Source organism: Arvicanthis niloticus, chromosome 1, assembly GCF_011762505.2.
Source record: "Arvicanthis niloticus isolate mArvNil1 chromosome 1, mArvNil1.pat.X, whole genome shotgun sequence".
Classification (NCBI taxonomy): Eukaryota; Metazoa; Chordata; class Mammalia; order Rodentia; family Muridae; genus Arvicanthis; species Arvicanthis niloticus.
Window position 1 is genome coordinate 124,247,438 of NC_047658.1, and position 16,104 is coordinate 124,263,541.

The following is a 16,104-nucleotide window of genomic DNA, read 5'->3' on the forward strand; positions in this document are numbered from 1 at the left end:
TTGTTTATTTTTGAAATGTGTCAGTATAAGGATATTGCCCTTTCCAGAGTTCAGGATGCATTTCAGATATGCCTCAGGATGCATCATATGCTTCTATGATGTGCTTGCACTTGTTTCTTAGAGTTGCAGGGTTACAAGTCCTTGTTTGACTCATCTGTGCTCAGTGGTTTCCTGAGATGTGAATAGTTTTTGAGTTTATTTGCCTGCCTTTAAGATGGACGTGCCTAATGCTCTAAGTGTCCTCTGTAGGCAGCATTTTGACTTTGCATGGTGCTTCTCTCAGCAGGACTTTGGGGGTCTGAAATCCAGGCCAGTGTCTAGTTCTGTTATCTGGAAGAGGAGAAAATCAGTTGTGATCTAACATGCTGCTGCCATTTCTATTCCAGGGACAGGGGAGAGTGGCAAGAGTACCTTCATCAAGCAGATGAGGATCATCCATGGGTCGGGATACTCTGATGAAGACAAGAGGGGCTTTACCAAACTGGTGTATCAGAACATCTTTACAGCCATGCAGGCCATGATCAGAGCTATGGACACTCTCAAGATTCCATACAAGTATGAACACAATAAAGTAAGTAGACTCATTGGAACAGTTGGCAGAATGGGGTCTAAACCCTTCTAGAGTGAACAGTGGGTGTCTGAAATGTACTCGTTCCCTTCCTCTGCCCTTATGACCTCCCCTCCTTTGCCCTTCCCACCATGTATGCATGGGTACACAGGTGCTGACTTGTGGAGGCCGGAAGTGTCTTCTTCTGTCACTCTTTACCTTATTGGATTGTTTATGTTCTAAAGCAAAAGATACCTTAACTGTTATCTGGCCTGTTTGATACTTGAAAATTGTTCATAGTTGCAAAACTGGTTCTAGCTTTTGGAATGCCACAGCAACACTGGAATTTCCTTTATTATTGTCTAAGTGTTGCTTCATTGAATGAGAAGTTTCACTGGCTATGGGGGGAGCTGTGGACCAGATGGCATAGCAGTGCATGTCTTTTTATAAGCCTCAATCTTTTCTAGGGATTCTAAACTTAGGAAGCAGCTTGTAATACGTTTCAGTAAGTTGCACACTTTTACCAAAGTATGATTAATTTTCCTTGAGTGTAGGTATCCATGATTTTGTCCTTGGGAGTTCTTTAGTAAAAAAGCATGTTGGTATAATGGTGAGCGGCTTCAACCCACCCCACATTGAGGAAACACATGTTTTAAGTTTTCTTTTGAACATACAGTGATATAGAGTTTGTTTATTTATAAATACCATCTTGTCTTTTCTCTGAGTACAAGTGTTCATAGCTAACGATAAGAGACTGTCATTTAGTAAAGCCTGCTTATGTAAAGTGTATGATCACGAGATTACCTCGTTATTAGTTCTTTCTAAAAGGATGAATTTCAGTCATCTTACACAGATATGTTCTTCTGATTACATTCTCTGTCTTGGTCTAGAATTTGATTATTAATAAAAAAGGAAGTGATCGAGGGCCTCTGTGTTAGCATGGCTAGGGAACTGTCTGGAATTGCAGCGTGGTGAAGAAGGTTTGAATTTGGCAGTTGATGTTCTTCCTGTATTCCTGTTGTAGTGTTTCATATGTTCATGCATTATCTCCTCAGATTACAGGGCACCTTTCAGAAAGTAAGCATGCTCTTTGGGAGTATTTCCCCCCACAACAAAACAGGGACAAAGCAGAGGCTTTTGCTTGTTCTGTAGAGCACTCCCAATAGAGCCTCCTGGTATCCCTTTGCAGTTGATTTGTGATTTCTGTAAAATGTGAAATCAGGGATTGAGGCAATATAGAAGTGTCTATAGTCTGTCAATTGCCAGTCTCTGCAAGAGAAAAAATACCTGATCTGGAGCTGTGACATGAAAAGAAATGAGAGTGGGACTCAGCCTGTGCTACCTTCAAGCTGACAATTCCACCTTTCTTTTTATTCTATAGTTTGAACATCCTTGATCTGAAAATCTAAGATCTCAAATGCTATGATGCTCATGTGGAGGATAAAGGATAGCTTCCAGGATTCAGTCTTTCCCTCCACCTGTGGAGATTCAGTAAAATTACTAAAATTTTGTATAAAATTACTACCTATGTGTGTCCCATGAGTATGAAAAACAAGTGACTTTTTGTTTTGACTTAAGCCTCATCTTACAGATACTTGTATATATGCATGTGCTACCATATGTAAAAGCTCTGCATTCTGGAATGTTTTTCTCACAGTTGTGTATATGCATGTGTTACCATATGTAAAAGTTCTGCATTCTAGAATGTTTCTGGTGCAAACATTTCTGACAAGGATACTCTCTCCCTTACCTAGTTTCTAAGTTTAGTCTTTGAAGTTCTGATGACCAGGCCCATTTAGCAACTAGTCTTTTTAGTTCCCTTTGCCTAAGTAGCTGTTACTATAACACCTGGTTTTCCTTTTCATTTGGAGTGGAGGGGAACTAAGTGGACCAGAAAGTACTATGCTACTTAATAATAAAGAAGGACATTTCACAGGAAAGTACCTCATTAGGGTTGGGGGCATGATTTAGTCAGTAAAGCCTGAAGATCTGAGTTCTTTCCTCAGAATTGAGCTAAAAATTCTGAGGCATTATTACATGGGCATGTAATGCCAGCATTGGAGATGCAAAAACAGGAGAATCCCTAAGGCTCCTTAGCCAACCAGCTAGCCTAATTGGTGAGCGTCAGGCAAATGAGAATGGTACCAAGGACATCCGCCAGCCCTCACTCTCTTGCTTATGTGCATGTGTAACCACTCCTGAGGTGTAAGCAATTGTTAAAAATGTTTAAATTATTCTTATTTCTTTGTATTTCCTTAAAAAAAAAAACTTCAAGATCTTCAATTTTTTTTTCCAAGAAAAAGTAGCCAAAATTCTGAAGGCTGTATGTATTATTCCTGCCTTTGGTCAACTCAATCAGAAATTGCTACTTAAAAACAAAACAAATCAAAAACCACAAGGGAATTTTCTTAGTTAGCAGAATGACCATGTACTGATTGTACTGAGGAATTTCCACCTGTGTAATAAACAGAACTAGCAGTCTTGTGTTTTGGTCTGTCTGTCAAAAAGTCAGGGGAACCAAAAATTTGCAGAACAGCCACTGGATGAGGAAGTAAGAGGAAGCCTTTTGAGGGTGTGAGCTTACAGGAGGCCTGAGAAGCTGAAGGACTGTTCTTGGGAGAGATGAACTTCAGCCAATTTCAGTCTTTCAACACTCACTTCTGATTCAGATTCCTGGGAAAAAGTGTTGGACTGGCCCAACGTGGATTCTTTGCTAGTTCTTTAGACAGGGGAAGGAAGTCTGGTCAATGTGATTGACAGTCCCTGGGGGAAATCTGGGTACTGCTAGTGGAAAAAGAACAATTCTGGCCCAGCTCACAAATGTCTACTACAAAAGTGCACAGTCAATTTATAACATGGAATGACATGTGAACTCTTTGTAGATACAAGTCTTACTTAGTATTTACCCTAAAATAAAATTTCTTATTCTAGACTTACAGGGTGGGAAGGGACTCAAAAGAAGTTAGTGACTCAGTGATAGCTATCTGCTATCCAGTGCTATCCAGTGTTGTATGCACTGTAGTGAGTATATACCAGCATCTGAGTCCTAGCATGGAACAGCCAAATAATCTTGCAGCCTTTACATTTGTTAAGAAATCTTCATTTCTTCGTAGTCTAGGCCTGAATTTTCTCATGTGTGAAAGTGGGACAAATAATGTTAAGGTAGTTTCAAAGTTCAGAAGATCATGTATGTGAGATATCTTTAAAATGTCTGACAGTGTCAAATTGAGGAAAAGCCATCCTCAGAGTGATGGTCATTGGGATAGGATGCCAAGGGAGGCACAAAGCACTCCTTACCTGGATGTGTTGAAAACAGAATGGGTTTTTAACATGTGGCATTTTCTAAAACCATCTTTCCAAACTAAAGCAGGTGATGAATTGGACAATCTAAAATCCCTTCTGAAAGTCACCTTGTGCTGATCCCTCTGTTTTAAAATACAGGAGAGGGCTGGAGTGAAGAAAGACTGTAGCAGTAGAGTGGCACAGGTTTTGTCCCTTCTGTGTTCTTACTGAAGCGTAGCGTATGCATAAAAGAACATGTGTTCTAAGTAGTGAGTGTCACGTCACCACTTTGATATGTCTGTACTTAAGCTCTTAGTCTGGGTCAGCACAACCTTCCTTATTCTAGATAAATCTACCAACCACAGGGGATCACCTCCTTGATGGTTAAGGACATGTAGTTTTGGTATCTGTATTTCACTTAAATCATATTGAGGGGTCCCATAGAACTTTTCCTGGTGGTGAAAATTTTTTTCATCTGTTTTGTCAAATAGTCACATTTGCTTAACATCTAGTTTTATAGGTATTCTACAGGGTTTTTTGTTTGTTTTTATATATGTTTTCTTTAAAAACATAATATTATGTTTACCAAAAAAAACCAAAACAAAAACTTTTACCTGTCTCTATTGGATTGCCTGATTATTATTGCTTTGTAGGAGTTCTTTATGTATTAAAGCTACAACTCTCTGCAATTGTGAATATTTTCTTTACTTTGTGATTTACTTTCCATTTTCTTACTGGTTCCTCCAGTGAAAGTTCTTAATCTTAGTCCAGTTTGTCATTTTTCTCTCTCTAATAAGTTCTTTTAAAGTAATTTTTTGCTTACTTTAAATTCATATAAATAACCTGTACTTTTTCTAAATTTTATATTTTTGCTTTTTACATTTAGATCTAAAATAAACGTCATCATATATTGTAGAGTACAGTGTGAAATAAGGAGCCTTGTTTTAATTTTTCTGCCTTGCAATTTTATTGACCCAGCTCATTTGTCAAAGACACCATCCAGGGCCATGCAGGATTGCCCTGGTCACTAATCGAATGATTATGTATACAGTTGGTCTTAGGTTGACTATTATGAGCCATTTGCTTATTTTGTGTCTTTCTGTCATTACTTAACTACTGATGACCAAGCTGTTAGTTTTGATATTAGACAGGGTAAGTCATTCTGCTTTGGTTTTTCTCATTTGAGACTGCACTAAAACTGAGTTGATTCCCTTATACTTAAAGGTTTTTTGGTTCTGTTCCCCCACCCCCACCCCCACCCCCACCCCCACCCCCCGGGAAAAAATAGTCTTTAACTGGTTAGGCTTTCTAGGCAGAACCCAAAGTTTTTGTACCTTACTCTGTAAAGCAATGTTTTTCTTTTCACAGGCCTCTCTCTGCATGTTTGCTGTTCAGCTTGTGTTAATTTGTGGCCAAGTGCAAAGTTTTTAATTTTTCCTAGATTGATAACATGACATTTAAAAAAAAAAAAAAAAGCAGTTACATCACTTCTGAAGGTTGATGGAACTTGCTTTGTGCCTTCTTTAGTATTCATGGGCCATGTCCTTTTAGCATTTCATTTAGAAAGAGTAGACACTGGGCTAAGTGCAGTGGGGATCAATTTCCCTTTCCAACAGTGTCTTTTGGGCTGATATTTCCTCTGCAGCGCCCAAATTAGCAAACACATTAGCAGAATCCTTTCCTGTTTCCTGTCCCCAGTGTCTACAGCACTGGCATTGAACAGGTTTGTCTGGATTTTCATTCTTCATTGTGATCTCTAGCTTTTGTGGAACTAGGCCATTTTCTATGGCTCAGTATAAAAGCTTAGGTTAAGAAAGAAGGTAACAATGAAAGCTGTCTTTGCTACTTGTTAACTGTAGTGTTTTAGTCTGGTTTTTAAATGTTTTATTTGTGTGTTGTGATACAACTTGGTTTTGTGAGTAGGCAAAAACCAAACAAACCTGTATGTTGTTTAGTTCCGTTTGATCTGGTTTTTGATTTTTGAGATAGGGTGTCTTAGTTACTTTTCTATTGCTGTTATAAAACATTACAACTAAAGCACTTTAGAGAAGGAAGGGGCTTGGTTTTTTTTTTGTTGTTGTTGTTGGTTTGTTTGTTATTTGTTTTGTCATATGATTCTAGACAGATAAGTGACTGTTGCTGTCATGGTAGAGCTGGGTGGCAACAGGCAGGTGGGCATGGTGCTGGAACAGCAGTGGAGAGCTCACAGCTCTAACTATAAATAGGAAGCAGACAGCAAACTCAAAATAACAAGTCTTTAAATTCTCAAGGCCCTCCCAAACATTGCTACCAACTGGGGACCACATAAAAGTGGCAGAGCTTTTGGGGCACTCTCACTCATGCCACCATAGAAGCCTTAAACCGATGTGGTCCTCAGGCCTCAGCCTCCTGAGTGCCATCACAGGCAGCAGAAAAAACTAGATATTTCTATGTATACACTCATGCCTAACTGGCTCATGTGTCCACTGTTCGTGTGGGAATGCATATGTGCACACATTCTTGTCTAACTGGCTCATGTGTCCACTGTTCATGTGGGAATGCATATGTGCACACATTCTTGTCTAACCAGCTCATGTGTATACTCTTTATTCACATGGGAATAAAGCTGAAGACAGACCAGAATTCTCCCTGTGTTGCACATAAGCAATGTGTGCCTTTGTATAATGTTTTCTTAGTATGTTATTTGTGTCCTATCTGCATCATGATTCTTCTCTTCTCAGCATATCCATGGTTTCTACATTCATATCACAAGTCAACTTAAACTAATCTATGTTGTTTAAAAATAATATGACTGGGCACCCACCTGTTCTCATCTCCATAGGCACTAGACATACATATATGAATGTGGACAAAATACACAAAATATGTAGGCATATATTTTTCTCAGTCTACTTAAGGGTTCAACCTCCCCTCTATCCCACCACCCACCAGAGGTAGTGGGAAAAAAGCTTATTAGGGTATGGGGGAAGTGGACCTGTTTAGAAATAGTTCATTAGGGCAATTCCAATCTTCAGTGTTCTCAGTCCAGTTCACTAGCAAACACCACATGCAAACCAACAAAGGCAGTTCAATCGGAAGAAACTGTAAGGCTTGCCAACTGGCCTGAGCCTGAAGTGGCAAGAAACTGCAGGAACCTCATGAGAAGTTCTTTGGAGAGTTTCTCTCTATGAAGTTACCAGAAGCCAAGCTCAGCAGTATAACATAAGGTGAAGACTAGTGAGGCAGAGGCAGAGCAAGGCAAACTGATGCTTGAGCTTCTACTGTCTGTGGGGTTATACTTACATTCCTTCTAAACATCATGCGACTTTTCATGTATTTGGTGCAGCAAAACTTCCTTTCACCTGTGTATGCTTCAGTGAAACATTCTTTCATGTGTCTGCTTTAGCAAAACATCCTTTCACCTGTGTGTCCCAGCAAAATATCATTTGATATAACTGAATTTCCAAAGAAACCAGAAATTAATTAATTTCTTTCTTTCTTTTTTTCTTTCTTTCTTTCTTTCTTTCTTTCTTTCTTTCTTTCTTTCTTTCTTTCTTTCTTTTTGCGGGGGTGGGGTGGGGTGGGGGGAGGGGTTTTGAGACAGGGTTTCTCTGTGTAGCCCTGGCTGTCCTGGAACTCACTTTGTAGGCCAGGCTGGCCTCGAACTCAGAAATCCACCTGCCTCTGCCTCCCAAGTGCTAGGATTAAAGGTGTGCGCCACCACAGCCCAGCAAAGATTATAACCTCCCACTTGGGGAATTGAATCCAGAAGTTTCCACTTCAAAAATAAATAAATATGAAACAGAGTTTTAAAAATTAGCATGACCAGAATAGTAACACTGGAGGATAGAGATTGAGCTTTTGTTATTTAAACCTAGCTCAGGATTTAGCACAAAATTAGACTGTATTGAATGAGTGAAGTGAATGAATGAATCAGTGAATGAACATTTGTTTACCTTAAGAAGCTTTGATACACTACTGTTGGTATGCTGTTTAAGCATAGTTAACAGAGTCAAACAACTTCATTTGAAACTGACTGTAATTGAATTGCCTTTTGATACTGAATTCCAGTTTCCTGCTTGAAAAACAGTGGTTATTATAATTTCTACTTCCAGTATATTATGAGAATCTTGACCACAAAGAATCTACTTTTTGCCTTTTTTGCAGTTTTTCATACTCCCAGATTGTTCTCTTCATTATCTTCTCCCTTTCAGCAACCTGTGGTATTAGCATCCTCACCTTAGTTCAGGCTCCAGGGAGATGCTGCCAACACGGGGCCTAGGCCCTCGGCTATGTGGGCAGTCGCAGCTGCAGGCCCTCCACAGCACACTATTCAGAAGCACAGTTCTCATGCAGAGGACCTTGTCAGGAGTCAGGTCATCCTGCTAAGGTCAGTCAGCAGGTTTGAGAGAAATGGCTACAAGCAGCATTTTCTCGTGTGTTTAGATATTTCAATACTGTTCATTAAGGAACTCACTGTTTCCTTTTTAAAATTTGTCTGATGGGTTTCTGTTGCTGAGCAGATGGAAAGTACTTGGCATATAGTAACTGAATGGCTAAGTGAGAGATCACCCCGCTTAATAGTGGGCAACATGTTCAGCTTTGAGAAAGGATGTATACTGCTCGATGAGATTGACAGTTTCTCCAGCCACCTCCTTATTTTGGACCCCATGGGAATGTGATTTCCCTTTCCTCTTTTTGGTAGGTGGAGGACATGGTATTGTTAGCTACAGCCTGCCAAGCTCTTAATGCATCTGTAATTTAGGAACCACTGTGCACTGGACATGAGGTTTGTGAACCATGTATTTGATGAATGAGTGGTTGATTCTCAGACTGTGAAGATGATGTATGGGGTGGACAAGATCATACAGGATAGTTTCTGTGACATCAGCTATTCTTCAATTGAGCTACACTTCACTTACCTGGGCATCTCTGGGTGCCATGCAATTGTGGCCTACAAGAAAAATGTGGCTGAGCAGTACATCTAGGTCAGTGACACCTGGTCACTGTGCTGTGCCAATGGAGTTGCCTTCCACATCTTGTTCTATTGTTGTTATCTGTGTCCAACTGGACTTCATTGCTAGAAAGTTCAGCCATGGAAGCCAGGATGAGGGTGGCTTACATCAGTAAGAAAGCCTGGGAGTGGAGTGCATGGCAGAAGCTTGGTTTTCAAGAGAGGGAGCTAGGATCTGGTCAGAGTCAGAGCAGCTATAGTCAAGAAGCTGGAACAGGCGGAACAAAAGCTTCATCTCAGGAGCTCAGTGGAAGCTGGTCAGCAAGATCCACAGCATCTGGGACACTCTTCTCCCCAGCTTGAGCCCAGAGTGTCTACATTTCCACACTAGTGGATGAGGTTGACTAGTAGTAGCTGTTAGAAAAAAGCCTTAGTAGGAGGCTTAAGTAAGCCAAGGCCCTGCTTACGATAGTACAAGAAGCATGTTGCTCACTTCTCAGTGTTTCCCTTAAAAAGATTTTAAAACATCTCATAAAAAGACCAGACATGTTTGTGTTAAGAACAAAAGCCTTTTCAGCAACTGAGTGTTGTTTTTTGTTTGTTTTTCTGTTTCTGACACCTGGAGTTTTTTTTTTCAGCTTGTTTGCCCTATTTTATGTCCTCCTAATTACTAACATTTGGTTCTTTTGTGATTGTATTCCTATTTGCTTGCTTATTTGTTTGTTTTAAGAAGATTAATGACTAAATCAAAATATAGGAAGGAATATGGAAAAATAACATGCTGTTAATATCCTCATGGTTTTTATAGGTGTGCATTTATACAAATATAGATACCAGCAAGGAAACATACTGGAGAAATAATTTTCACTTTATGTTGGAGCATGATGGTTGCTTAGTTTTTTTGTTTTGTTTTGTTTTGGTTTTTTTTTTTTTTTTTGCTTTTTTGCTCCTCCTCATCTTACTCTGCTTTTCTCCTCCTTTTTAAACATTTCTTAACAAGGCCTCACTATACAGATAGCCCTTGAACTTGAAATCCTCTCGCTTTGTTGTTAGCACTGGGAGTTTAGACCTTACCATATGGAGTTTGCTTTTTTTCTCTAGAAAATAAGGAAGACTTGCTATTCTTGTAAAGGACCTGTGTTTGATCACCAGTACCTACACAATGGCTCAACTGTCACTCCAGTCCCAGGGAATCTGGTGTCTTCCTCTGGTACCAGGCATTCATGTAACTCATGCATAGGTAAAATGCTCAGACACACACAGAGCAATAAAATCTAAAATGAAAGCATACAGTTATTGCCAGTATTGGTGGATCCAGTGTAGACTTGTTCTTTGAACAGATACCACAACTTTATGCTTTTAAAAGTTGGCAAGGAGACATTTGTGAAGTTGTTGCCACTCTTCCTTGTGGTGATTGAGCCGTTTCCTTTTCTGATCTTGTTTTACTTGTATGAATGGAGAGAGATTTAGAAGAATGGTGTTATTGCTGAGAAACTGCTATGCCGACATGCACTAGCCTGGGTGCTAGGTTCCCCACTTCTTGCAATGTGTACACTTCCTCTGTGATATATGGTATATACTTCCTATGTGGTATATGATGTAATGGTTTTGAGCTAAAGTGATGTGCTGAGCATATCAGATGCTGCTGGTTATAATGTGGTGAGGTGACCTATGTAAGAGTCCACTTAAAGGTATTTGTTTCTTTATGTGTTCTTGATGGCATTGGCCTAAAAGTATGGTCTTAGGACCTGTTTAACATTGGCAACCTGGCTTCCAAAGGCAATGGGATAAGAGCCACTGTTTTATGTATTGCAGACAGACCCTCACCGAAGTTGGGTGTCCAGTTAACATCTGCATGTTAACAATGTGGTCACAAGTTTTAGGAATTTTGACTGTAGCACGTTTTTTTTTGCCAAGGTAGTGGCAGCTTCCAAATGGAGGTACTATTTGCCATTTAGGGATGTAGAATTAGCACCTAGCAGGCACTTACTTGTACTGTATTTATGGTCTCTGAAAAATGTATATGGTTGCAGCCAGCCATGGGGAAGGGTTTTCTTTTTATTTGCACAGCAGTCTCTTTTGGCCAAACTGTGTCTATAAATGGAGTTAACCTTTTCTAGTAGGTACAGAAAGCACTGTCCAGTCCACTGAGTGTGCAGTTGGGAACATGATTTTGAGTTCTGAGGCAGCACGTCTGAAACATAACATTAAAGTAAGTATAAATCAAAACAGGTAGTTTTGCAAACTGCACATTTGTATTGCAGTGGATGTGGGGTGGCCCTAGGGTGGGGCTATGGCTTTGCTTTCTTGATAAGCTTCCAGGCGATGGTGATGTTGCTTGAGTCATTTTGGGCATAGAGAACTGGCTCTGCCATCAGGGGTAATGTGAAAACACTAGGAGCCAACATTAAAGAAAGCACCCCATAGTGTATCCATCAGTAGGATTTCAGCCATGGGGCATTAAGCTAGTGACTTAAACTCTGAACAGTATGCTCCCCTTCTGGAAAGTGGGATGAGATGATGGGCTCACTTTGTAGTTGATATGAACATTAGTGAGAAAATAGAGCTACACATTTATAATAATATCAGTGCATAATAAGTGGATACTAAATAACTAGTTGTTAAATTCTTTCTAGAAGGGTCAGGTTAGGAGAGAGAGAGACCTTTGAGGAAAGTCCAGAGGTTTTCAGAAAAAAAATGTTGATTGCTTAAAGATACAGAGGAGTCTTTGATCTAAGCACTAGATGTAGATTTCTCATTATCTATCAGCCACAACAGTGATTTCTTGTAAGCAGCCGTCTGGGCTCTGGTTGGACCCAGCATGTAGCAAATAGATGAGAGATCCCTAAAGGGCCAGGGGATGCAGAGGCTGCTGAAGTCAAGTACACTGACACTCCCTGGTAATCAGTGTAGCTTACCATCTTGACAACAGGGTGTTTTCAAGAAAGGAAGAACAGGTAGAGCAGTCCGGAAGAGGGGAGGAAGTGAGACGACCTCTCAAGCATTTCTGGACTCAATGTAATTACAGGCGTTTAGCCCAATCCACTCAAAAGTGCTACAGAGCTAGTATTCTAGTTTTGCACATGAAAATGCCCTGTTACTGAATGTGTAAGTTATAAAGTATGATTTGACAACTAGAGCTAGAGTTGAGTTTTATAATGTTTAAAATGCAGCTCCTATTTTGACTCCATAAATGTCTTTGGCACCAGGATACTCATGATTTCCCTATTCCTTTTCTTTATCTTCCTTCCTGCCATTCTGGGTCAGTAAATGGAGTGTTACCACCTGGTGATGCTGGATGTTCAGTGTTCTGACAGATTCTCATGAATAGATCTGGTGATATAAAAAACTACATATTTTTTGTTTTAGAAAAAGAAAATATCTAGCTCTGATAAAAATAATTGGGTTTCTTAATTTCATATAGTAAAGTATCTATCTTGTAACTCACATGGAAGAGTTTTCCTGCCATATAAACTTTTCAGTGACTGCTGGCTTGTGACTAAGTTATTCAAACACACAATACACAAAATATTCTCTCTACATTTTACTTGATATGTCATGTCAGAATCAATCAATCAATCTCTCTCTCTCTCTCTCTCTCTCTCTCTCTCTCTCTGGTGTTTTTTTTGAGACAGGGTTTCTCTGTGTAGCCCTGGCTGTCCTGGAACTCACTCTGTAGACCATGCTGGCCTCAAACTCAGAAATCTGCCTGCCTCTGCCTCCCAAGTGCTGGGATTAAAGCCGTGTGCCACCACCGCCTGGCAAATATCTTTTTAATGTCAGGCCCTATTAAAGAATTGTTCTTAATTTTGGACAGCAAAGTTGTTATCACAAAAGTCAGCAGTAAGATTATCATTCATGTAAAGAGAATCTTGATGTTAATACTCATAGCATTGAACAGTACACTGTTGAACCCTAGACATGCCAACCAAAAATGAAGAAGCAGTGTATTTTTTCAATTGCAGTGTATTTGGAAATTTATGATAATGGGAAGCAAAACATCACTGACTCCCTAGCAAAGCCTGTTTCAGGGCTAGAGGTAGTTCTGTCAGTTATGTCTTGCTATGCAGGCATGAGGACCTGAGTCCAGTCCCTAGTACTTAAAAGCTTGAGCCAGGTGAGATAGTGTTTGTAATCCCAGCGATCAGAAGGTGGAGACAGTGGATCCAAAGTTTAGCCTGCTTGGCTGCCTTCATGCTAAAATAGGAGACTCTCTCAAAAAACAGGATAGCTGGCTCCAGAGAAACATGTCTGGCTGACCTGGACTCTGTGTATACATATACCCACCAAACATATATCCACTTGCATACATATAACTACATCTACACTGTAAATAAGTAAGTGACAAATATTGTCTTTTCAATATTTCTAGTAACCAAGACTTTAACCCAGGGCCTTGAGCAAGCTACAGAGGGAATCTACTGTCTGGCAGTTGTCCCTGCTCTAGAGATAGACATTCTGGATGCCTACATTTTCTTTAAATGTGCACAGAAGCCTTTAGAGCGTTTTGCCCCATTCATTGAATATATAATACACTTAATGCTAAAAGATATGTTATCATCCCCACTTATTATTAGTAAAACTTGGGAAGGTCTACGTTACCGTAGACTATCACCCTTCGTTCCCTGATACATGTATTGAAGTCCTGACTTCCAGGGTGATTATGTTAGGAGTCGGGGCCTTTGGGAAGTGATTACACCATGAAGGTGGTGTAATCCTTATGAATGGTATTAGTGCCCTAGTAGAATAGGCCCAAGGGAGATTGTTCACCTTTTCTACCATGTGAGACCACAGTCTTGAGAAGTTGCTGTCTACAAACCAGAGAACAGGCCCACACCACACGGTCAATCTGCTGGTTCTTTGATTTGCATTTTACAGGCTCTGGAATTAAAAGTATTAGTTGTTTATAAATTCTCTGTTTATAGTGTTTTATTATAGCATCAGACTGACAGTAACTACACTGAAACTGAAGATTAGATGCATGGTTTAAGCCTGAATTTCACAGGTAGCCACAGTAGGTCGAGTCAGCCCATTCTAAGGTTCTAGTGGAAGGAAGGGCAGTCTTCTCATACATTTGCTTGGTTTGGAGGAAGCCAGAGCAGTCCTGATGGAGGATGAGGCAAGACAAGCTCTGCTGTATTGTGCACACTGGTCCTGTGATGCTGAGTATTCAGCATGGCCGTGGAGACAGGGGAGCTGTAAAGTATAGTCGTTCTCTGGAAGTTGGAAAATGGGGTGGGGGGTGGGGGATGGATCCAACAATGTGGGACATATTTATGGAGGGAGTTAAAAGCTGTAAAAGTGTAGTATAGGAAAACGAGGAGAGCAGCTTCAGATGCCATCCTTTTTTGTCTGTCTGTCTGTCTGTCTGTCTGTCTGTGGAGAAGAAGAGCCCCTCCTCCTACATCACCCCATCCTGGCATATCATGTCATTTCAGGACTAGGGTTATCTTCTTGCACTGAGGCCAGACAAGTGGCCCTGTTAGAAGAAACAAGATCCACAGATAGGCAACAGGTTCAGGAACAGCCTCCACTTCAGTTGCTTGGGGGACCCGCATGAAGGCCAACCTGTATCTCTGCTACATATGTGCTATGTGTGGGGTAGCCTAGGTCCAACCCATGCTTGATCTTTGGTTGGTGGTTCAGTCTCTGCTAGCCCTTAAGGGTCTAGGTTACTTAACTTTGTTGGTCTTCCTTGGAGTCCCAGTTGCCTTTGGGTCCCTCAGTCCTTTCCTCAACTCTTCCACAAGACTTCCTGGGCTCCATCTGATGCTTGCTTGTGTGCCTCTGCATTTGTTTCCATTGGCTGCTGGATGGAGCTTCTCAGAGGACAGTTATGCTAGGCTCCTGCAAGCATAACAGAGTTTCATTAACAGTGTCAGGGATTACTGCTTGCCCATGGGTTGGGCCAGTCATTGGTTGGTCATTTCTTCTGTTTATGCTCCATCTTTCTCCCTGAAGATCTTATAGGCAGGACACATTTTGGGTTGAAGGTTTTGTGGGTGGGATGGTGTCCTTATCTTTCCACTAGGAGTCCTGCCTGGGGTGGGTTGCATTTTCACAGGCCTACCTGAAGCCATTGGTCAGGAGCAGGAGATGATGCACGAGTATCAGATATTGCTCTGTGACACTGGGAGGTGCACTGGGAGGCACAGGAGATGCCCTTCTCCCAGTCTACCTAGCACTCCAAATACCCCAGAATTAGAAGCTGAAGCTCAAGGCCAGTAACAACCTTGGCTTCGTGGTGAATTTGAGGCAAAAATGGTTTCAGGTAGAGAAAGGCAGTTGTCAATAGATAGCCCTCATCACTCTTATCTGAAGTGGTACTTAGGATCTACTAAGAAAGAGGAGTGAGCAATAAAGGTCAGGATAATAGGAAAATGGAGGTACAACTTAGTGGGAGACAGTAATTGGGAATTAGAGACAGGGTATGAAACCGAGATGAAGTCAAGTTGTTGAGCAGGGTTGTTCTACTAGGATCTGGCCAAAGTAGATCTAATTAGCTATTTTCCAGGGTAGCCAGACCCCATATCCTCATCCTAGTTTTCCACAATAACAGGAAACAGGTATAACATGCATAATTAAAAATCCAGATAGGCCTAACTCTCATTCTAACAATATGCTTCTGTTGCGGTAAGATATCGCTCTGTCTTGTGATGTACTATCAGATAATTTTGACCTTGATGCTTGCACATACAGTTTAATCTCAGGGTAGAGTAAACTGTAAACCACCAGAGTCCATTAACCATGGGCAGTTCACAGACCCCAGGATCACAGTCTGATTTAGTAAAGAACTGTGTTTGGCCAAGGAACCTTGATTCAGTGAAGAAATAGCTCCGAGGGGTCTGTCAGCATGGTGAAAGAGTGGACCGTGGTAGATCAGAACACACTCTAAAGTGGGCAGCAGGGCAACACACAGCTGCAATCCCTAGCAAGTCTTCCCTACAGAGCCTGCTCCATGAAAACACGTGAGAGTGCAGCAGTCATGCTCTGTTCTTCCCCAAGCCAGCAGCACCTGTGTATGTAATCCATGCTCCGTGTGTACTTACTAAATGTGTGGCAGAAGAGCTCACCAAAATGCAGATGTGTCATCCAGCACAGTATTCTTTAGCTCCAGCCCGACAGGCTCTGGCTCTCTGCTTCTACCAGAGACCTTCATGTACCACCAGCTTTTCATTCTTTCATGAGTTGCTTCTCTAGGTCCTTTCTTTCTAATTATCCCATTTTATGATTGTACAGGGTAGTGTGATTCTTTAAATAATACTTCACAGAGAGAGAGGAGGAGGAGGGAAAGAGCGAGGGAGGGAGGGAGGGAGGAAGGGACAGAGGGAAAAAGAGAGAG

The 16,104-nt window shown here is 41.0% G+C and overlaps 1 protein-coding gene across 1 annotated transcript in view; it reads left to right on the plus strand.

The window, feature by feature from the left end:
- LOC117705469 (guanine nucleotide-binding protein G(q) subunit alpha) overlaps positions 1-16,104 on the plus strand; it is a 251,580-nt gene that overhangs the window by 87,339 nt on the left and 148,137 nt on the right. The window contains exon 2 of the mRNA XM_034498153.2: positions 387-571. Within this exon, the coding sequence (XP_034354044.1) occupies positions 387-571 (185 nt within the window). The remainder of the gene's footprint in view (positions 1-386; positions 572-16,104) is intronic.